Raw genomic sequence first — 16,457 nt, 5'->3', positions numbered from 1 at the left:
CTATTGCTAACCAAAAGTTCAGCAGTTCAAAGCCACCAGCCACTCCTTAGAAATGCTATGGGGCAGTTCCACTCCGTCCTACAGGCTTGCTGAGTCAGAATCTACTCGATGGCACCTAACAACAAAAACGAAGGAAGAAGGGCATCTAAATTGGGAGGAGAGAAGGCAAGCGAAGCAATTACTGCAATAGGAGGTAAAAGATTAGGTTGAGACTATGGGATTCAGAAGGGCAGAATGACTGTCTGTGGGTCAAGGGCTCTTAGAGGGAAACTGGCTACACTACTTCTACTATGTCTAGACTGAGACAGACATAGCTTGTTAATTTTTCAATTAAGTAGCTTTTCATATCAAAGCCATATTTTACTTATATAGAAGGAAAGGAATTAATCATATCATCATTAATATTCTGTAATCATTAGGATAAATGTTTTATTACTAAGTAATTCATCTATGTTTAAATTTGAAGAAAAAAGATTGAAGCGAAATTAGCTTTTTTGTTTTTTAATGATTTCATTTTAATTATAATTTAACATTAAATTCTTAAGAAACAGAATATATTAATACATTCTATAAGAGGAAATAAGGCAAGAGTATATTTGAATTAATGCTTGTTTAAACATTATTTTACTTTTAATGTTTTCACATGTTGCCATCCTCTGAAAATCAGTGTTCAATGTTCTAAAGATCATCTCTTCTGTGACAATCCTTTCTCTGGTTGTAAAAATAAAAAATAAAGCCAAACGAAATATACCAAATATGACTGGTTTTAGGAAATGTCCTTAAATTTCTAGGTATAACCCTTGGAATAGCTAAATGTTCATTTTTAGGAGAGGAAAGGCTTGAAGGCCTGAGGTACTTGGCTGAGGAATAATGCTGTCGCAACTAAGGTCAAACTGAAGGTTCAATGGCATGGTCCATGAGTCAAGCCTAAAGATGCTCAAAGTGGTGCTTTGAAGAAAAATGCCAGAATTAGGAAAATAATCTGAAATTGAAGATGAATTATACAAATTAGAAAAAGAAGCTGTATTCCTTTTGAATCCCAATAAATATGTGAGACAGAAAAATAAAATTCTGCTTAAAGTCAACTCTCCTACTTTTTACTTTTCTTATCTGTGAGCACAGGGGATTTCTGTTAGATGTAGATATAATCAGAGATATTTGTTTTGTCTTTAGGATGTGAGTATTTTGTTGAATATACACTAGTTAAGAACTTCAAAAATATTTATTTAAAAAAACTTGTTTACTCCAAAATACAAGGAAAATAAAAGTTAACATTTTGTTAAATGTTGAAAAAACAAACACATCAATTCCATTAGTTACTAAATGTGTGTACAGTTAAACAATTCATTACATTTTAACATAATGCATGGGTTAGACTTTGTCACTTTGAAATTAATTCTCTGATATGCACTAAGAAGATCAAGAAATACCCACTTATGGCAAATTAAATAATTACACTTAGCTAAATAATTTCAAAACAAAATGATTAAAAATCAAGCAAAATAATTCAGAGCATAAAATTATAAATAATACAGAATGTTATAAAATGATTATATGATGTAGTGTGGCTTCCCAAAGTTAAAGTCTTCATAGTCTACAAAGGGTAAGTAAGCCTAAATAAAAAAATAAATTTTTATTTAGGAAAATGACGTAAAGAAAAAACTGACCTACTTAATTTTTTCTTTTCTTGCTTGTCGTAATACTTAAATGATGAAGCAACCAAAGGTTTCAAGTCTGTCAGATGAACCAGACTTAACAGCAATTTTTGCCAACTATAAATATATGTATATTACACACGGGTGTTTCTTTATCTCCTTATTAATCTGAATTATGCCTCAGTCATCTTACTGTATTGTTGGGATGGTAGTTGAGATGTAAGCCACTGTCACAAAGAGGAGAGGAGGTACCACTGCTCTGGTCACTGGGAGCACCTACAAAACACAAAATCACAAAATCCCAGTAGTTAAAATGCTATACCACTCTAAACTGATACATTTTACACTGTGTTTATGAATTATTTAGTGATATCAAATAAATCAGGTATTAAAATAGAAATTTTATTTCACTTATATCAAAGCCTGACATAAGTGACTAAAGTTAATGGTTCACGAAAGAGATCCACAAACATTTGTTTTCGTTTTTTGCTTTATTTGAGAAACATTTAGGCTTTACAAAGGAAAACATGTAACTTTATTAAAAGTGTTGTTTTATTATCCAAAGTGGTTTACACTTCTAAAATAAAAAATAACCAAATCGGTTGCCATCAAGTCAGTTCTGACTTATAGTGACCCCATGTGTTACAGAGTAGAACTGAGCTCTAGCGGTACTTGGCTGTAATCTTTATGGAAGCACATTGCCACTTTCTTCCACAGAGCCATGGTGTTGGTTTGAACCTCCAACTTTTAGGTTAGCAGCCAGCTGCAAACTACTTGTACCACTCAGGGATTTCTAAACCACACTTATAATAATGCAAGCTTTAGCTTGTCTGAAAAGTTCCATTTAATGTCATGTTTCAACCTACCAGCAAATCCTATGTTTAGAAACCATAATTTTCCATGATAACAAAAAAACCTGCATGTGTTCTGTCTTTGTAAGTGCTCTTGGTATGCACCATAATTAGGGATATCATGGAAGCTATCTAACAATAGGAATGCCAAAATATTATATTAAACCCTCATGAAAAATCTGCTAACATTTCTGATTTTCTAAGATTGCAATATATAGTAGGTCTAAGGGTTTTTTTTTTTTTTTTTTTTTTAAGGGTCAGGATTAGAATCCATTTTGTAAACTCCTTATTACTTGCTTTTTTGAAAGAAAGTTAATTAAATATTAAAACCAAAAAATGTTTTCAGTGATGTTGATAAATGTGAGGTATTAATATAATGAAATATGAATTTTTATTTGACACATGCTTAATTTCAGACATCACAGGTCATAGATAACAGTCTTAACATATTAACCCAAATACTCAGAAAATAAATGACTGTGCTCTCCTCTTTCATGACTCCAATATCCTAGTTTTTCTGATGCTAAAAAAGAAGCCATCAACTTCTTTGTTATAGTTGGTCAGATACAGGTTTTCCACGCCTTAAACTTTAAGAAATTCATACATTGTTTCAGCTATTCTTTTTTTTCTATAAAGTTTATTTGCATTTCTCAAGTATAAGAGACTTTTAATGCTCACACATATTAAATTAAAAATTATATCCCTTTTGAACTGAACGATAATGAAAACACAATACACAAAATTCTGTGAAATGCATTTAAAACATACTCATTGAGTAAAACTGAAACACTTTACAGTGTATAAAAGAAAAAAGTAAACTCAGAGATCAATACTTTCATCTTAGAAACGGAAGACTGAATTAAATCAAAGTAAAAAGAAGGCAGAAAATAGTAAAAATAAAAATGAAAATCAAGAAGTAGAAGATAATAGAAAAAATTAAAACTAAGCAGATTCTTTGGAAAGATTAATAAAATAGATACACATAGGAGGCAGAGCCAGGATGGCTCACTTCAGCTGAGCCCTCTTACAACCAAGACTCTAAAAAACAAGTGAAATGAGTATATTTATGACAAGCTAGGAGCACTGAACATCAAACGCAAGCTTAGAAAATGAACTGAGGGGCAGGTGGAAGAGACAGTTCAGAAGCTGAAAGGAGTTACCAGACCTGAATTACGGGGAGCCCTCAGGCACTATTCCTGGGAGCAGCGGTGGTAGGCTGGTACTAGCATCCGGCTGAAGTTTCCTCAGGGAGAAGCAGCCAGCCACACAGCCTACTCACACCTCCGGAACTAGAGAAGAACGGTGCCCTCAGCAAAGGCTAAGTACTTGCGTGTATTTTACCGCCACCCCCGCTCCCAAGCCGGCTTCAGCAGTTGATTTCCCTGGGCCTGAGATAGGCCCTGTTGAGCACCTAGACCCATTCTCCTGGCCTTGGAGAAGAATGAATTTGCAACTGGGGGAAAAGATAATTTTCCGGCTCCACTAACCAGGGGAGCTCAGGACAGAATTGGCTCCTGTCCAGGCATAAATGGTCCATAGACTGTGAGTACCTTTCCCCTCTGCATGGACCTCTGTGAGCCTATTTCAGGAGACTAGGCCCTTGTTGGCAGGCTCCAACCATTTCAGCTATGCAGTAGAGGTGGGTGTTTGATGTCTGACATTGCTTTGCCTATTAAACACGGTCCTCACCAACCCACATCAGGGGCCTAAGGACTGGCAGCACCACTCAGGTGCCCAGCAACCTGCGACAGGGGTCAAAAGATAACTGGTACCTCCCAAGCCTTACAACCAAAAACACTGGGTCCGACGGTCCATCTGCTGAACCCATCCACCTGTACGCTCTAGGGAACAGGGACACACTTTCCTCAGAGATGCATGTAGGATGATTCTCAGCCCCGTGCCTTGTTCAGAGTGGGACACCCTGCTGCAGCCAGATACCGGTGCCTACGCCAATCACCCCATCCCTTCTAAGACTGTAGGACAGAGCCTGAACCACACACTTGATGATCAGCTACCTGGACACCTGAGCGGAATTCATATAAGAAAAGTGAATGGACTCCTAGACTGATAAATCTAATAACAGCTCTAGACATTAGGGACAGGGTATCAGAGCTCTAAAGGTGAAAATAATCAAGTTAACTCACTCAAGCAACCCATCTTGGCATATCAGAACAAAACAAAGCAGGAAGCTATGACACAGTAAGCAAACATAAAATAAACTAATACAATAACTTTTAGATGGCTTGGAGACAAGAGTCAATATCAACTCACATAAAGAAACAGAACATGATCGCCTCAACAAGCACTCAAAAAAAAGAATCCAGGGATCTTCTAGATGAAAGTGCCTTTCTGGAATTACCAGAGGCACAATACAAAAGATTAATATACAGAACCCTTCAAGACATCAGGGAGGAAATCAGGCAATACACAGAACAAGCCAAGGAACACACAGACAAAGCACTGAAGAAATTAAAAAGATCATTCAGGAACATAATGAAAAATTTAGTAAGCTGGGAAAATCCACAGACAGACAGCAATCAGAAATTCGGAAGATTAACAATAAAATTACAGAAGTAGACAACTCAATAGAAAGTCAGAGGAGCAGAATCGAACAAGTGGAAGGCATAATTTCTGAACTTGAAGATAAAGTCCTTGGTACTAATATACTTGAAGAAAAATCAGATGAAAGAATTTTAAAAAATGCAGAAAAGTTAAGAATCATGTGGGACTCTATCGAGAGTAATAACCTAGGAGTGACTGGACTACCAGAACAGGGAGGATTAACAGAAAATACAGAGAGAATTATTGGAGATTTGTTGGCAGAAAACTTCCCTGATATCGTGAAAGATGAGAAGATATCTATCCAAGATGCTCACTGAACTCTACATAAGGTAGACGTTAAAATAAAGTTACCAAGGCCTACAATAACCAAACTTGCCAAAACCCATAAAGACACAGAGTGGCAAAATGGATTAAAAAACATGATCCGTCTATATCTGCCTACAAGAGACATCTTAGACTTAGAGACAAAAACAAACTAAAACTCAAAGGATGGGAACAAAAATATCAAGCAAACAACAATCACAAAGATCAGGAGTGGCAATATTAATTTCTGACAAAATAGACTTCAAAGTTAAATCCACCACAAAGGATAAAGAAGGACACTATGTAATGATTAAAGGGACAATATACCAAGAAGATACAACCATATTATATATTTATGCACCCAATGACAGGGCTGCAAGATGCTTAAACTCTATCAACATTGAAAAGTGAGATAGAAAGCTCTGCAATTATAGTAGGAGACTTCAACACACCACTTTCAGTGAAGGGCAGGACATCTAGTAAGAAGCTCAATAAAGACACGGAAGATCTAAATGCCATAATCAACCAACTTTACCTCATAAACATATACAGAACACTCCACCCAACAGCAACCAAGTATACATTTTTTTCTAGTGCACATGGAACATTCTCTAGAATAGACCACATATAAGGTCATAAAGCAAGCCTGAGCAGAGTCCAAAACACTGAAATATTACAAAGCATCTTCTCTGACCATAAGGCCATAAAAGTGGAAATCAATAAGAGAAAAAGCAGGGAAAAGAAATTATACACTTGGAAACTGAAGAATACCCTGCTCAAAAAAGACTGTATTATAGAAGACATTAAGGATGGCATAAAGAAATTCATAGAATCGAATGTGAATGAAAACACTTCCTATCAGAACCTTTTGGACACAGCGAAAGTAGTGCTCAGAGGTCAATTTATATCAATAAATACACACATACAAAAAGAAGAAAGGGCCAAAATAGAAATAGAAATCAAAATAGAAAGAGAGCAACCAAAGAAACCCAGAGGCACCAGAAGAAAACAAATAATAAAAATCAGAGAAGAACTAAATGAAAAAGAAAATAGGAAAACAACTGAAATGATTAACAAGATCAAAAGCTGGTTCTTATAAAAAATCAACAAAATTGAAAAACCATTGGCCAAACTCACTAAAGAAAAACAGGAAAGGAAGCAAATAACCTGAATAAGAAATGAGATGGGCAATATTACAACAAACTCAATTGAAATTAAAAGAATCATACTAGATTACTATGAAAAATTGTACTTTAACAAATTTGAAAACCTAGAAGAAATGGATGAATTCCTAGAAACACACTACCTGCCTAAAGTAACACAAACAGGTACAACAACTAAACAGACCCATAACAAAGGAAGAGATTGAAAAGGTAACCAAAAAACTCCCAACAAAAAAAAGCCCTTGTCCGGACGGCATTGCAGACTTCTACCAAACTTCCAGAGAAGAGTTAACACCACTACTACTAAAGGTATTTCAGAGCATAGAAAAGGACGGAATACTACCACTCATTCTATGAAGCCAGCGCATATCCCTGATACCAAAACCAGGTAAAGACACCACAAAAAAAGAAAATTATAGACCTATATCCCCCATGAACTTATATGCAAAAATCCTCAACAAAATTCTACCCAATAGAATTCAACAACATAACAAAAAAATAATTCATCATGACCAAGTGGGATTTATACCAGGTATGCAGGGATGGTTCAATATTAGAAAAACAATTAATATAATCCATCATACAAATAAAACAAAAGATAAGAATCACATGATTTTATCAATTGATGCAGAAAAGGCATTTGGCAAAGTTCAACATCCATTCATGATAAAAACTCTCAGCAAAATAGGATTAGAAGGAAAATTCCTCAACATAATAAAGGGCATTTATGCAAAGCCAATAGTCAACATCATCCTGAATGGGGAGAGTCTGAAAGCATTCCCCTTGAGATTGGGAACCAGACAAGGATGCCCTTTATCACCGCTCTTATCCCACATCGTGCTGGGGGTCCTAGCCAGAGCAATTAGGCTAGATAAAGACATAAACGGCATCCAGATTGGCAAGGAAGAAGTATAAGTATCTCTATGTGCACATGGCATGATCTTATACACAGAAAACCCTAAGGAATCCTCCAGAAAACTACTGAAACTAATAGTTCAGCAGAGTATCGGGATACAAGATAAACATACAAAAATCAGCTGGATTCCTCTACATTAACAAAAAGAACATTGAAGAGGAAACCACCAAATCAATACCATTTACAGTAGCCCCCAGGAAGATAAAATACTTAGGAATAAATCTTACCAGAGATGTAAAAGATTTATACAAAGAAAACTACAATACAGTTCTGCAAGAAACCAAAAGAGGCCTACATAACTGGAAAAACATGCCTTGCTCATGGATAGAAAGACTTAATATTATAAAAACGTCTGTCCTACCAAAACCGATCTATGGATTTGATGCAATTCCGATTGAAATTCCGACGTTTTTTAATGAGATGGAGAAACAAGTCACCAACTTCATATGGAAGAGAAACAGGCCCTGGATAAGTAAAGCATTACTGAAAAAGAAGAACAAAGTGAGAGGCCTTACTTTACCTGATTTTAGACCCTATTATATTGCTACAGTAGTCAAAACAGCCTGGCACTGGTACAACAACAGATACATAGGCCAATGGAACCTAATTGAGAATCCAGAATTAAATCCATCAACATATGAACAATCGATATTTGACAAAGTCCCCTAAGCAGTTAAGTGGAGAAAAGACCGTCTTTTTAACAAATGGTGCTGGCATAACTGGATATCCATCTGCAAAAAAATGAAACAAGACCCATAACTCACACCATACAAAAAAGAAGCTCAAAATGGGTCAAAGACCTAAATATAAAATCTAAAATGATAAAGATCATGGAAGAAAGAATAGGGACAATGTTAGGAGCCCTAATACATGGCATAAACAGTATACAAAACATTACTAACAATGCAGAAGAAAAACTAGAGAACTGGGAGCTCCTAAAAATCAAACACCTGTGATCATCCAAAGACTTCACCAAAAGAGTAAAAAGACCACCTACAGACTGGGAGAAAGTTTTTAGCTATGACATTTCTGATCGGCGCATGATCTCTAAAATCTATATGATACTGCAAAAACTCAAGTACAAAAAGACAAATAACTGAATTAAAAAATGGGTAAAAGATGTGAACAGACACTTTACTAAAGGACACATTCAAGTAGCTAGCAAATACATGAGGAAATGCTCATGATCATCAGCCACTGGAGAAATGCAAATCAAAACTACAATGAGATTCCATCTCACTCCAACAAGGCTGGCATTAATCCAAAAAACACAAAATAATAAATATTGTAGAGGCTGTGGAGAGACTGGAACACTTATACACTGCTGGTGGGAATATAAAATGGTAAAACCACTTTGGAAATTCATTTGGCACGTCCTTAAAAAGCTAGAAGTAAAGCTACCATAGGATCTAGCAATCCCACTCCTTGGACTATATCCTAGAGAAATAAGAGCCTTTACACGAACAGATATATGCATACCCATGTTCACTGCAGCACTATTTACAATAGCAAAAGGATGGAAGCAACCAAGGTGCCTGTCAATGGATGAATGGATAAATAAATTATGGTATATTCACACAATGGAATACCACACATCAATAAAGAACAGTGATGAATCTGTGAAACATTTCAAAACATGGAGGAATCTGGAAGGCATTATGCTGAGTAAAATTAGTCAGTTGCAAAAGGACAAATATTGTACAAGACCACTATTATAATAACTCAAGAAATAGTTTAAACAGAGAAGAAAATATTCTTTTATAGTTAAGAGAGGGGGGAGGGTGGGAGAGGGGTATTCACTAATTAGATAGTAGATAAGAACTACTTTAGGTGGCGGGAAAGAGAACACACAATACAGGCGAGGTCAGCACATCTGGACTAAACCAAAAGCAGTTTCCTGAATGAACTGAATGCTTTGAAGGCCAGTGTAGTGGGGGGGGGGGGGGAGGTTTGGGGACCATGGTTTCAGGGGATATCTAAGTCAGTTGCCATAATAAAACCTATTAAGAAAACATTCTGCATCCCACTTTGGAGAGTGGTGTCTGTGGTCTGAAACTCTAGCAAGCATCCATATAAGATGCGTCAATTGGTCTCAACCCATCTGGACCAAAGGAGTATGAAGATTACTAAGGACACAATGTAGTTATGAGCCCAAGAGACAGAGAGAGCCACATAAACCAGAGACTACATCAGCCTGAGACCAGAAGAGCTAGATGGTGCCCAGCTACAACCGATGACTGCTCTGACAGGGAACACAACAGAAAATCCCTGAGGGAGCAGGAGAGCTGTGGGATGCAGACCCCAAATTCTCATGAAAAGACCAGACTTAATGGTCTGACTGAAACTAGAAGGACTCCGGTGGTCATGGCCCCCAGACCTTCTGTTGGCCCAGTATAGGAACCATTCCCAAAGCCAATTCTTCAGACAGGGATTGGACTGGACAATGGGATAGAGAGGGATGTCAGTGAGGAGTGAGCTTCTTGGATCACGTGGACACTTGAGACTATGTAGTCATCTCCCGTCTGGAAGGGAGATAAGAGGGTAGAAGGGGTTAGCAGCTGGGGAAATGGACACGAAAAGAGACAGTGGAGGGAGGGAGTGGGCTGTCTCATTAGGGGGAGAGCAATTGGGAATATATGTAGCAAGGTATATATAAGTTTTTGTGTGAGACACTGACTTGACTTGTAAACTTTCACTTAAAGCACAATAAAAATTAAAAAAAAGATAAGCACAAAAGATATAGAAAAAATGTTAGAGTACAAACTACCCATATTAGGAATGAAGGCATGACATCAGTACAAAGCCAACAGATATTTAAGTGAGTAATAAAGTTATGATGAACAGCTTTACATAAACAATTTAGATGAAATTTATACATATTTTGGAAAAAAGTTACCAAAATTGACATAAGAACTAAGAGAATATCCAAAGACACCTATATTCATTAAGAGATTAAATTCCTACACTTCCCCCCTACCAAAAACAAAACAAAAAAAAACTATCTACAACTACAATTCTTGGTTCAGATTGCTTGTCTGTGGATTTCTTCAATCATTTAAGAAAGGGATAATGACAACGCCAAACAAATGATTTATGGAAATAGAGAAGGAGGTACCACTTCACAGCTCATTATATTTAGACATAATAATCCTGATAAATCCAAGAGAGCCTTAGAAGAAAAGTACAGCCTCGGCTCTTCCCCCAAAATGGCAACTTAGGTAGTCGGGGATCTCCATTCCCTCACAAAAACTTGGAAAAAAAAAAAATGAAGCAAAATAACAAAAATACATGATGGAACCAATGGACTCGAGGCACTGATAACTTGAAGAGATAAGGTGACTGGCTGAAGGCCAAAGGAAAAGCAAATTTAAAAGGTAGGAAAATCTTCGTCTTCATGGCTTATGAGAGTTCTTCCTGCCCTGCCCCCATCTAATCAGGGAACCCTAAACACAGTGAGTGGTAGGCTAAGCCAGGTTGAGAAACGCAGGTGGTGAGCTGGTAACTTTGGATTAAACCAGACCAAAGCCGTTGCCGTCAAGTCGATTTCGTCTCATAGGAGGAATTTAATTTTGCGGACCATCTGATACCTCACAGTCTTAATATCTTACTGGTGGCACCAAGGAAAATGGATCGACAGTGAGAAAACAGCCCCCACCAAAATTCTACAAGGCAGGAAATTCTCTTCACCATTTACAGAGTCCCTCCTGCCCCTCCCCCATCCAAGCCAAGACCCAGAAATGCAGCAAGAGGTGGTGGAGCCACTCTGAGAAACACAAACCGGGGACTGGCTCATTACTGATAGGAAAACAGTGAAGGAACTTAAATTTAACTGACTGATATTCCAATACCTGAAAGATCAAATGTCTCCCTAGGGGAAGCAAGGAAAAATGGATCCACAGGAGGAAGATAGCCCCCCCCACCCCCGCTGCCAAGTATTACAAGGCAGGAAAATCTTTATCTCCAGTGTTTTACAGACTCTTTCCTACCCTTTTCCCATTTAAGCTGTGACCCATAAACACAGTGAGATGCAGGTGGAGCCATTCCACAGAATGCAAACACACACCTGACTCCTGAGAGTAAGGAAAATAGTGAAGGATCTAAAAACTTAAGGACAAGAATGCCCTCTAGTGGATTTTTGGGAAACAGGGCGGAAATAAGGGGAATAAAAAGGGGGGGAAGAAAACAGTACTTGAGTAAAAAGAAGATTTTAAGTCCCAGAATTACCAAAATATAATTCAAATGTCTCAGGTCCAAAAACGTCTCAGGTATAGAAGAAAACAGAGGACAATGGCCCAATTACAAGAAAACCACAAAGAAGTGGAAACTGAGCCTATGGAGGCCAGGTTAGCAAGAAAATAGAGAACTTCCAGTCAACAATGTTAAAGATATTCAAATGAAACAAAGAACATACAGAAAACAAACTAATGTAGATCAAGAAACAAATGACAAACTCAAAAGATGATTAAAAAAAAAAACAAAAAACCAAACCCATTGCCTTCGAGTTGATTCCGACTCATAGCGACCCTAGAGGACAGAGCAGAACTGCCCCACAGAGTCTCCAAGGAGTGCCTGGCGGATTTGAACTGCCAACCTGTTGGTTAGCAGCTGTGGCACTTAACCACTTAGCCACCAGGGCTTCTTAAAAGATGGTAGAAAATGTTAAAGAGAAATACTAGAAGTGACAAATAAAATAGCTGAATTGGAATTTTCAAGGGAGGAATTCAACAGTAGATTTGAGCAACAGAAAACAGACTAAGCTAACTAGAAGACATGGTAACTGAACTTATTATGTCACAAGAGAAACAAGAGAAAAGAACAAAGAAAAGCAAACAAAGTCAAATGGAATTGTGGGACAAAATTAAGAAATTCAATACTAGGATTATGGGAATTCCATAGGAAAAGGAATGAAAGGGATAGAAAGAATTTTCCAAGATGTGATGAAAGATAATTCCCCAGACCTGAATAAAGTCTACAAATCCTGGAATCTAGGTCAACTCCAAGCAGAAGGAATACAACAAGGTCTACAATGAGACATACTGTAATAAAATGCTTAAAAACCAAAAATAAGGAGTTCTGAAAGCAGCAATAGAAAAGCACAGTGTACCATATATGAATCTCTGATTTAAAAAAAAAAAATAGTGCCAATTTCTCCTCAGAAAATCTGGACTTCAGAAGGCAATGGGATGACATATGTAAAGTATTGAAGGGAAATAATTTTCTACCAAGAATTCTTTATCCAGCAAATTTGTCATTCAAAATGAGGGTGAGATAAAAACATTCCCAAATAAACAAAATTTGTGGGAATTTTTTAATACCAGACCTGCTTTTCAAGAATTACTTAAGGTAGTTTTTCATATTGGAAGGAAAGAACACTAGACGGTTAGATAGGAAGATTAGGGGATGTAAGTTTATGTCAATATGTCAATTACGACAAATCAGAAAGGGAAGATGATAATGGCTGCACAATTTGAAGAATGTAACCAATGTCACTGTACTGTACATGAAGAAATTATTGAATTGTTGTATGTGTTGATGTATGTATTTTCAAAAACAATAAAAAAGTACAGATAAGTGTCCTTCATGAAGACAGAAAAACACTTAAAATTATTCAATAAACCTGTGAAAGCCAGAACCTGTGTAAGCTGAAAACCTGCCAGAGAAGGAAAACGATAGTTTTCCACTATAACAAGCAATAGACAAGTGGTAAGACTGTATCCTGTTAAAGGAAGAAAACTTGCAGACCCAGAAAAACAAGGCTGTCCCATAGAGTTCAGGCTCTGACAGGTTTCACTGTACTGGCAAATGGAAAACATACCAAAAATGATGCTGGAATAGCTGGATATATATCTATATCTATCCGTCCTCTATCTTGATTCCTAACACACCCAAACATACAGACGTACTTAATATTAAATGGATTACAGGATGAGTCATAAAGCCAAAGCTATAAAGCTTCCAGAAGAAACATGGGTGATATCTTTTTCACCTTGGGGGTAGTAAAATGTTTCTTAGAATACAGAAAAACAAAAACCATATACAACAATAATACCCGTAACAATCAGCAAATTGGACTTTATCGGAATTAAAAGCTCCTGCTCACAAATAGGAGCCCTGGTGCAGGCTACTTAAGAGCTCCACTGCTAACCAAAAGGTCGGTAGTTCCAATCCACCAGCTGCTCCTTGGAAATTTTATGGGGCACTTCTAGTCCATCCTATAGGGTCCCTATGAGTCAGAATCCACTCAATGGCAAAGTTTTTTTTTTTTTTTCTTTACGGTTCACAAATAGGCACCCTTAGGTTAAAAAATATAAATTATATATTCACAGAGAAGGAGAATACATTTGCAGTACATATAAAAAAAAAATATCTAGCAATATATCTATATACATAATATCTTAGAAAATTTGTACAATTTAAAAGTGAAAAAGACTAACCAGGAGAAAACAGTAAAAAGACTTGAGCAAACACATTGTAAAAGAAGATAAACAAATGGTGAACAAGCAAGTGTAAAAGAGCTTATCAGCATTATTCATCAGGGAAACACAATATTACCATAACATTCAACAGACTGACTAAAAATAATTGGTGGGCCATCAAATATTGGAAGTAATGTAGAGAAACCAGACTCTCATACACTGCTGGAGTGGACAGCAGGAGGTGATTTAAAATGTAGCCACTTTGGAAATGTGGTTGGTAATTTAGTAGTAAGTTAATTATGTATCTTTCCTGTTCCTGTAGTGAAATAAAAATATATGTCTGCAAAAAGCATTGACAAGAAGAGTCATAACGGCTTAATTCTTAAAAGTGAAATACTGGAAACAGCCGTGGTATCCAACAAGAGGTGAATGGATTAACACAGTTTATTTATACAATGGAATATGGCACAGCAATGTAAATGAACAACTACTGAAATATACATCATGGGTGAATCTAAAAGACATTGTGCAGAATGGAATAAGCCAAATAAATAAATAAATGCAGTATGATTCAATTACATGAAGGTCTAGAAAAGGTGAAAATAATCTATGATGAATGATATTGAATGAATGATTGTTTCTGGGATGTGAGTTAATGGAAAGAAGCACAGAGAATCTATTTTGTGATTTATGGGAGTGTTGGTTAAGAAAATGTATGCACTTGTCAAAACCGATCCAACTGTACACGTAAGATCTTTGCATTTCATTGCATTTAAATTATGTCTCTGTTCAAAATTGTGTCTTTCGTTGATTTGTTTTTACAAAGTTATTAATTAGATTATTGTACATTTAATTTCAGAAGAAGAACAATGAAACAAAATCAATGCTGAACATCTTAAGTAACTATTATATAAATTATTATATATCCACATAGGCAAGGGTTTAATTCTCTCTTCCTATTCTCCTTGTAAACCCTATGGGCCAGTTCTACTCTGTCCTATAGGGTCTCTGTGAGTTGAAACCGACTCGATGGCAATGGGTCTTTTTATTATTATTATTATTATTATTGAGGCAACGTAAATGCAATTTTTTTTTAAATAAGTCCTGTAGTTAAATAAGAGTATGTAATTTTCTGGTTATGGACTATATACTCACCAAATATTATGAGTGAAATTTAATAAATACACAAAGTAAGTATATTTGATATGATAACTCAAGTTTTAAATATATATGCTTCTCCAATCATAAGGGTGAAAAACAACTCCAAGTGTGGTGAATAACTTCTGAACAGAATCTATTCCCTTTTCCTAGGGGGCTAATAGGACACTTTGTGATATAAAAGTGTTTACATTCAGGCAGAAAACCCAGTTTTAAAAAAAGGTTGCCAATTACTTTCTGAAAATAATGGTTAGAAAGGGAAAACGATGACGTGAGCTTACATGTACAATCTTCATTCAGCAGGAGTTTGAGGAAAGCAGGTGCTCGTTTCAAAAATGACACTGTTAAGGTCACTTCTTCCCCAGCATTCCGAAGAACCTGAACCTAAATAAAATAAAATAAAAATGTTACCACTACGTAAATGTTTACAAATTTTTATATATGATTACAGAAACATGAAATGATTAGTCACGTTTTTCACCTAGTGGCCAGGTACATTTTATGAAAGATAAAGGGAATAAAAATTATCTCACAGTACAGGAATACAGCCATCAACACAAATGAGGTACAACAACCTGAGGAGTTACTTGCATCAATCGTAATTGGAAAAATATATTTATAACTGTAAGCTTTCATACAGATTAATGGGAGAATTAAGAATCATTCGTGAAGCAGCAAGCAATAAATATGAAAATATAATTTGCAGTCAAACATACAGAAAAATGTTCAACCTCAAGGAGCAAAGAACTGGTTATTCAAAACAAAGTAGCATGACTTTTGGTCTCAACAAGATGGCATAGCCTCATTTCTCACTGCTCTGCTCCAATAAGAACAGCCATAAACTCAGGGGAAAAACTGCAGAAGATAATTGAAGGAGACCTCTGCAATGGTTACAAACCCCAGGACTGGAGAACAGCAGATTAGTGGGGCATCTTATATCCCCCCCAGCCAACAGAGGGAGACAATCCAGCCTTGACTTTTTCTGACTCCCAACATAACAACAGAAGACAGCCAGGTGCACTGATTCTGCCTCTGGATCAAAGGTGGTCTTGCCAATACCAGGTAAATCAGATAACCAGAACCAGCAGAGAGGACAGATCAGAAACCTGAGGACAGTAAGTGGCAGGGGGAGCCTTCTCCTTCCCTCAAGGCCCGAGACTCCTCTCTTCCACCAAAGACATCAGTGGGGCTGGGGGAGCACCAGCAAGGGGTGTCATGTCTTAACAAGCACCCAGGTTGGAAACCCTCTCTTCCTCACTAGTCCTGAGAGTCCCTTCCTGATCAAACCAAAGACCCTGTGTAGACAGGGCCCTGGTAGGAGGTCCCACCACAAAGAGTGCTGACGCTCCTTTTAGTCTTCATGGGCTTGAGACTCTCCCCGACCCAGGGACACCACACTACAGATAAGCACCAAGGATGGCAATCCTGCTCAA

The 16,457-nt window shown here is 36.9% G+C and overlaps 1 protein-coding gene across 1 annotated transcript in view; it reads right to left on the bottom strand.

Moving 5' to 3' along the window:
- The window catches only part of SNTG1 (syntrophin gamma 1), a 1,301,402-nt gene that overhangs the window by 331,205 nt on the left and 953,740 nt on the right, over positions 1-16,457 (bottom strand). Inside the window, exons 9-10 of the mRNA XM_049854568.1 lie at positions 15,306-15,408; positions 1,849-1,931 (exon numbers count right to left, since the gene is read on the bottom strand). Coding sequence (XP_049710525.1) covers positions 1,849-1,931; positions 15,306-15,408 — 186 coding nt within the window. The remainder of the gene's footprint in view (positions 1-1,848; positions 1,932-15,305; positions 15,409-16,457) is intronic.

The sequence above is a fragment of the Elephas maximus genome, chromosome 15, assembly GCF_024166365.1.
Source record: "Elephas maximus indicus isolate mEleMax1 chromosome 15, mEleMax1 primary haplotype, whole genome shotgun sequence".
NCBI lineage: Eukaryota > Metazoa > Chordata > Mammalia > Proboscidea > Elephantidae > Elephas > Elephas maximus.
The sequence above is the reverse complement of the archived record's forward strand: the minus strand, read 5'-3'. Positions and strand labels throughout refer to the sequence as shown.